Genomic DNA, 7,904 nt, shown 5'->3' on the forward strand with positions numbered 1-7,904 from the left:
TTTTGCTTCGGGGTAACAAGACGAATAACAGACAAAGTGGAGAAGCCGAACAAAAGCGGGGGGCTGTCCCAATTAGCAATTGGCAGTAGATTAACAGAGTAGTGATGTCAAAGCTTCTCCACAGTCTGCAGATAGTGGTTTCATTCAAGTCTACAGAATACCATTTGCATATCGATGATATAGAGGAGAAGAAGGGCCAATGTGTCTGAAACACAGCTGTGAAGTTCATGTATGAAAGAAATATTATCTCCCCTTGGTCAGTGGGTCCCCTCTCCACATCTGTCCGATGGCTATGCGACTGATTATTTTGGGCATGCCAATTCAAGATGCCCCCAGGAGGCAAGACAGCAACAAGGGCCTCTGTTTCCTCCAAGCACCCCCCTCTCAAGGCTTGTTTTTCTCTGGCTCTCCTATAGTGAGGGCTTGGGGCCCCCTCCAAAACAGAGCAGGCCATGTACAAAAGATCATCTCGGAGACTTCAGTCATAAACTTTTAACAACACAATTAACAACACAGTCCATCTTCTATCTGTCAGTGGGAGGCTGGGAGTTCATGGTAAAGGCACTTAATGCACAACTAGCCTTGGTTACCATGGAGCCATACCCCCAAAACTCATTGCGACTGAGGCATGCCATTCTTCTTTCCGCTGCTGAAATGCGCCGCTCATTCTGACTCAGCCTATTGTGAAGCGCACAAGTGGCTCTCTGAAAAGAAGGGGATGGAGAAAGAAAGGGTGGGGTCAGGGTTCAAACGAAAGGCTCCCATTGGGACTCCCTTTCTGTTATCAAATTTGTTGAGACACAAAAAGAGCTACAGTCTCATTCCCGAGAACATCTTGAGAGAGAGATAGGGGGGTTATAGGACAGCATTCCTCATGTCAGAGCGCCAGTTTTTCCACACAGCGGCAGACGAACTAGCTGTCTTCACGTACAGCTCCCTGCTCCTGCACTGATCATCTCCTCTTTGTCTTCCAGCAGCAAAACTTTTCTTTTTAGGAGTGCCCGTCCAGTAAGTCCTCTTTATTATTTGTTCCTTTATAACTTAAACTAAATACTTGCCTCTGCCGTTGATTTACTAAATAAACCTTTCTGTAAATTTCTCACTTTGCTCATGCAAACCCAAACAGCTCAATCTTTTACTGATTGCACTGTTTCAACAAATTTCTATCATTGCTTACTATGAAGTGGGCTCATTTAATCCTGTTTCACATTAGACAATGGAAGATTTCACACATTACAGCTGCTGCAGCTTTTCCATAAGCGCTGTGTGTAAAGGACCAATACCAGGATGCTCAGTCTCCTCTTCACTGCACAGATCTGCTTATCCAGATCGCCGTGATGAAGGCGTATTTCAGCTTTGTCTCTCTCCAGGATTATCTGCATTTATGGAAGATTTTCCATTCAGCTGCTCCGTTTCTGGTTTGTTATCCCTGCTGGGACTGCAGTTCTCTTTCTTCAGGGGGACTGAAAGCTCTGACTCTGAGCCCTGGCTGAGAAATGCCCTGGCATGTGGGTCCCACAACACCCACTGAAAAGAGCCACGCTGCTTCTTAAAGGGCCAAAAGTCAGGGAGTGAAATTTAGCCCAGTCAGGTTTTTTTTGTGTGTGTGAGTCATTGTGGTTATTCTGCATTGTTTAAGCACATAAGCTCACATATCTATATTATTGCTAATATATATTGTAATATATCTATATCACTAAAGCACTTCTGGATGGATGCAAACTGCATTTCGTTGCCCTGTACCTGTGCATGTGCAATGACAATAAAGTTGAATTCTATTCTATTCTATGCTATTTTTAAAAAATATATTTGAGCTAAAAATAACTGTATGAGCACTAAAACATAAAGAGAACACAGAAACAATCAGGAAATGTTATTGATAGTCTTTGGATATGGATCTTTTTCATATACAAGTCTAGAAAGTTCTTATTTTGAAGTAATAGGAAACAAACATATATCTTTAAATGTATATCTTATTCTTTGCTATCATGTGCAGAAATCATTTTATTAGATACACCATGATGGTACCAGGTAGGTCTACCCTTTGCCTCCAGAAGTGCCTTCATTTTTCATGGCATAGATTCAACAAGGTGCTGGAAACTCCTCAAAGATTTTAGTTCATATTGACATGACAGCATCAAACAGTTGCTGTAGATTTGTCAGTTGCCTCTATGATCTCCCATTCCATCACATCCCAAAGTTGTACTGTTGGACTGAGATCACTGTCATGTTCAAGAAACCAGTTTGAGATGATGTGAGCTTTGTGACATTGTGTTATCCCATCTGAAGATGGCACACTGTGGTCATAAAGGTATGGCATGGTCAGCAACAATACTCAGACAGGCTGTGGTGGTTAAATGATGCTCAGTTGGGACTAAGAGGCCCAAAGTGTGTCAAGGAAATATTCCCCACAATGTTACAGCACCAGCAGCAGCCTGAACCGTTGATACGTGGAAGACCAAGCAAAGTTTTCCAATTTTCTAATGTCTGATTTTAGTGAGTCTGTATGAACTGTATGTTGATGTCGACCTCTGACATCAACACGCTCCTCACTGGATATTTTCCGTGTTTCGGACCATCCTCTGTAAACCCTTTGTGAAGGAAAATCCCAGTAGATCACCAGTTGAGATACTCAGTCTATCCCATCAGGCTCCAACAACCAATCAAAGTCACTTAAATGACCTTTCTTCCTCCATTCTGATGCTGAGTTTGAACTTCAACAGGCTGTCTTCACCACGTCTACATGTCTAAATGCACTGAGCTCCTGCCATATGATTTGTTGATTTGATAACTGCATTAATGAGCAGTTGAACAGGTGTACCAAACAGAGTCTGTTTCACTTTCCAAATCTTCCTTTCATGTATTTAGCTTCTAAAGTGAACTCTCTCACAAACAGGCTTGCTGAATTTAAGGAGGGTTTTTTGCATTTGGGAACCTTCCATCAGCTACAGAAACATCTTTTGTGTGGGTTGACAGTTCAGCCCCAGCTAAACACGGTAGAAATGTTGGTTTTGGATCCAATAGAAATACCAAAGTGAAGGAAGCCTTGCCTTAAATTAATTAAAGTCAGACTTTGCTGTTCACGCCCCGGTGATGTTTCTGTGTAGAGAGTGAGCTAAAGCAACAGGGAAAAGAGAGCAAAGAATACAAAGAGTGAACAGTTGGAGCTTGGCGGGGTTGGATGGAGCAGTGGGTGGGTTTTCTAAGGAAGAGGTGATTGTAAGATCTAAAGAATATGCAGTCTACTGGGACTGTTTTTGCTGTCTTGTGTGTATGTGTGTGTATAAACTTAAAAAAAAAAATCAAAAGTACTCAAATTCAGGTCAGAAATCTGACCACCCCTGCAGCCTGCAGCGCAAAATTAGACCCGTCGTAACTGTCCTGAATATATGCACTTCTGCTTATACTACAGAAATGGTTTAAAGGTAATGATAATTATAATATTTTCTGTCTCCACAGTCACCAAAATGGAGTCTGCTACAATGCATCTGCCATCCAATCAGTCATCAGAGAGCTGTGTAGTGTTGGAGACCACGATCGAGAACCAGCTGTTTGGATGGTTCTACCTCGTGGTTTTTGTTCTGGCGCTGAGCGGTAACAGTTTGGCTCTCTGGATTTTCTCTCACCAGCGTGGCGTTTCTTCTCCAGCTAACGTCTTCCTGATTCATCTGGCTGTGGCAGACTTATCGTACGTCATCATCCTCCCGCTCAGGGCCACCTACCACTTTACAGGAGGCCACTGGCCCCTGGGCGAGGTGCCCTGCCGGGTGGTGGGTTTTTTGTTTTATGTCAACATGTATGCCAGCCTGTACTTCCTGGCCTGTGTAGCAGGGGATCGATACTTGGCTGTGGTTCATGCTGTGAGGTCACTGAAGATTCGTCGCGCTCGCTATGCTCAGATCATCAGCTTCTCTCTTTGGGTCCTAGTTACTGTCTCCATGGCACCGCTGCTTGTCACCCATCAGACTGCACAGGTGGACAACATGACGGTGTGTTTGCAGCTATACAGGGAGAAGGCCTCACGCAACGCTCTGATCTCGCTGGCCGTCGCCTTCATGCCGCCTTTCCTCGCCACTCTTTCCTGTTACCTCCTCATCATTCACAGCTTGCATCGCGGCTCCAGGTTGGAGCCGGCGCTCAAGCTAAGGGCCCTGCGCACCATTGGCCTGGTTATGCTCATCTACGTGGTCTGTTTTCTGCCTTATCATATGAGTAGGGCCACCTTCATCCTGGGCTACAGCCACCCAGACGTCTCATGCCAGACACGCAGAGGCCTGAGCCTGGCCAACCGCCTCACCTCCTCCCTCACCTGCCTGAATGGTGCTATGGACCCGCTGGTCTACCTGTTTGGGGCGGAGAAATTCCGCGGCACACTGCGGCGATTGTTTTGTAAAGATAATGGCGGGATGTCAGGGGCCACCAGCGGAGAGTTAAAGGGAACACATGAGAGCTCTGTGAGTGCCAAATCTGAGTTCTGAGGAAAAGCAGCTAGACTCAGACACCTGTGCAAACTTTTCCATCACAAGCAGCTTCAGGTTGATGATACTTTGATTGATGCTGTTTCCAAAGGCTGTTTGAGAACCAATTCTAGTGTCATCCCCACACCATTCCCACCAAATCCTTAGAGAATTAAACTGACATCACTTTGACACTCAAAGAATCCTGAATTCAGCAGCAAAGACGGTGGTAGAAGTTTAACTTCCAGGAGAGGAACAAAGATCTTTAAAACCTAAATTTGGGGCAAAGTCAGCAAACTTTTTTAAATCAGTTATAACTTCTGATTCTGCACAGACTGTTTATCTTGGTGACCACTGAAGATAATGCTTCAAAATAACTCCCACACACACAAGACTCGAGTAAATCTCATTCTTCTTTAACAATTTAACGCAATGGAGAATGTTTAAAAGCAAAATTACTGCAATTAGAAGTAAATATGACATTTGATGAGTTTTCAAAATGTACTGTTGGCTTGCTTTCAGCTCAGCAGATCCCCTGTTTTTTACTGTAGTAGATCTGGTTTCATAAGACAGACAATTTGTACTGGTTACTGACGCCTTTGATGTTCTGTTTAAGCTTCTTGTCGTTTCCATTAAAAGTTTTTTGGGTCCATGTTAGAAACCAACTCTCAAACCAGTCAGAACTGTGCCCAATACCTGCTAATGTGGGACTCTCTGTACAAAAGCTAAGCTATTTGAATTTGTTTGGCTATAATTTTTGACAACTGACGGTTTTAATAATAATCTTTAGAAAAGGTTTGTTGCAACATAACAACTCACTTGTTCCGGAGATGAAGCAAAAAACTAATGATGCAAAGTTTTTAATTGCTTCTGCTGTCATATATAATACTTAATGGGGGTTAAACTTGAGTACTAATTGTTCCGCCTACTGCTTGTTGGAAATCCAAAACAGCAATTCATTATTTACATAGTAAACTTTCAGTGTATATTTTCTATTGTTTTTTTATACTGTAAGCCAAATGTGATGAATATGCATCAGTCACAGTTGATAATATTGTTGTTTTTTTTTCATCTAAGGTGACATAGGTTGTCCTTGCTTTGTGGATAATCAAATGTGCGTGCACATAGTTTAACACTATAAGTGAAATGTGATGCGATCCATGTGAGAATTTTAAAAACTCGTGTGATCATGTGTTGTCTCCTAAAGTACAAACATCCAGTTAAATTTTCATTTGTTTGAATTTTTAGTTTCAGGCCAAATATCTGGAAAATGTTTATGCTAATTAGCATTGCTAGCATGCTAATGCACCAAATCAGGAAGTTAAACAGGGTAAGCATTACAGGTAAGGTAAGCATTATACCTTTCAAATATTAGCACTGTATGTTAGCATGCTGGTGGACATACCCACTAAGGCACTCACCAGCTTCTAGACTCCACATTTTGAAGACTCACCATTAGCACTGTGGCTGCTGTTGTGTGAGGTGAAGTTGAAGTGCTAAGTTGGTTTGCTGCATCCATAAATTGTATGGGTGAAATCCACAAGCACAGAAAAGTGCTTATTGGTGTTAATTAAGTAACAGACTAAAAAAAAGCAAGAACAACAAGAAAGAACACAGTCCAGAAGTTCAGATGAGTGACTCCTATCACCAGTATTATGCTACAGTCAAGTTAATGAACAAAGTCATTGGCATGGTGCTGTTGCCTTTGAAATGGTTGCAGTCAGTTGCCATTTTCAAGGCAATTTTAGTGCATTAAGATGACATCAGTTTGCTAACAGTTTGCAAGTGAATGAGGTCGAGTCAGCAATCTGTTTGTTGTAAAATGGCACGTGTGTTTGACTGCACAAACAGAAATTCACATTACCTACTTGCATTCAGAATTCAGAAAACCCACCACAAACAGTGATGTAGTTTCTACAGGATGGTGATTTAACTGTAACATGCAACCACAATTTATATAAGAATAGAACCAAAGTAGAAGCAGTTCAGTTGAATCTTGTATTGTAAAAAAAAAAAAAGATGTGTCACAGAGAAATTGTCTCAGAAAAACAAACTGCGATTGCCTTGCAATCCAAAGTTGTTGATGCAGATACTTTCAATCAGTTGCTGCTGGGTCAGTCATGAGCTGCTGAATATTCCAACCTACTTTTACTCTGGTATGACTGACCTAAGAAAATCACCTCTGATTCCAAAAACCAGAAGTAGAAGTTATAAGAAAGTCCCCCCTGACTTATTATTAAGAAGGAATAGCATGGAGTAGTATGCTGTACGTATGTTCACTTAAAGTTACTGTAAAGTAACATTTTAAGGCAGATCTTTATGGGGGAATGACACTTTTAGATCCTCATGTGGTCACTAGCGGAACTGCAAACTTTGAAACTTTGCTTGCTTCATATTCCAGCTGTGTGTTAGCATGCCAGTATTAATATTTAGCTCAAGGCAACGCTGTTCTTCACAGAGATACTATTAAGGCTGTAGCCCTTTGGATTAAGTCCAGATTTACTCTACAATGGAGTGACAATTTTATTGAGAGTGGACTGTGTAAATGTGCCCATTATTATACTGCTGTTGGATATTTCCCTGCTATCACATTTTCATAGATGCAAAAATTCCTGTATTTATGTTTCTCCAGCTCAGCTAGGAATGACGTGGACACAGTCACAGCTTTTTATAAATTCCTGACATGAGTCACTGTATATGTTAAATGTGATTGACAAATCTCCACTGTGAAAATATTTTTGGGTTTTCAGTTTCTTAACTCTCCTATGATGCTACGCATTTCTGTTGCACTGTTACTTGACAAACTAATAACTATTGTTCTATCTACAGTTTGATAAAATGCAACATGTTAAAAATATGCTCTGACTTTAATGTGCGAATGATTGTGTAATTCACTGCAGCAAAAATGCACCATTTGTGTGACATGTCCAGTCCCTCACATAAAAACTGCAGAAACTCAACATGTCTGCTGCTGTCTCCCGAAAGCAAAAGTATGATTTCACGTCCTTCGCGTCTGTGGCGTTGACGTGTTCGCCGTGAAAGTGGTAAAACTATTTCAAGTGCGGGGACAGAAGGCAGCAGTGACTTGTCACCATGTAGTTCTCTTTTCATATCATGTGACATGTTGTGGTTTGTGAGCAGCTCATTTTCCTCCCCTTATTTCTGCAAGACTTCCTGTCCATCACATGAACATGGCAACTACTTTAACTTGTATTTCCTGAATGTATATATTGTAGAAAACCCCCGAGCTCCCTTTGGTTCATCTGTGGTTTAAAGAATAGCAGTATGCAGGCTGAATATGATGCACCTTGGTTTATTTTTATCAAAGAACAAAATGATCATGTTTGAAAAACAAATCAAGGTCCTTATCTTCTTTTTTCTTTTTTTACTGTGTGGGTTTTAAAGTAAATATATCCAGTAAATTCCCTTCCTGTAACTACTAAAAAT

General features: G+C 41.5%; 1 protein-coding gene across 1 annotated transcript; it reads left to right on the plus strand.

Annotated features, from left to right (window-relative positions):
* The first annotated feature begins 793 nt into the window (after positions 1-793).
* Positions 794-7,870, plus strand: gpr17 (G protein-coupled receptor 17). The gene is made up of 2 exons (XM_080877788.1): positions 794-1,008; positions 3,460-7,870. Exon 2 carries the CDS (start codon positions 3,468-3,470, stop codon positions 4,476-4,478), a length of 1,011 nt encoding a protein of 336 aa, XP_080733914.1. The 5' UTR covers positions 794-1,008; positions 3,460-3,467; the 3' UTR covers positions 4,479-7,870.
* The last annotated feature ends 34 nt before the right edge of the window (positions 7,871-7,904 follow it).

This window comes from Rhamphochromis sp. 'chilingali', assembly GCF_963969265.1.
Source record: "Rhamphochromis sp. 'chilingali' genome assembly, chromosome: 3".
Classification (NCBI taxonomy): Eukaryota; Metazoa; Chordata; class Actinopteri; order Cichliformes; family Cichlidae; genus Rhamphochromis; species Rhamphochromis sp. 'chilingali'.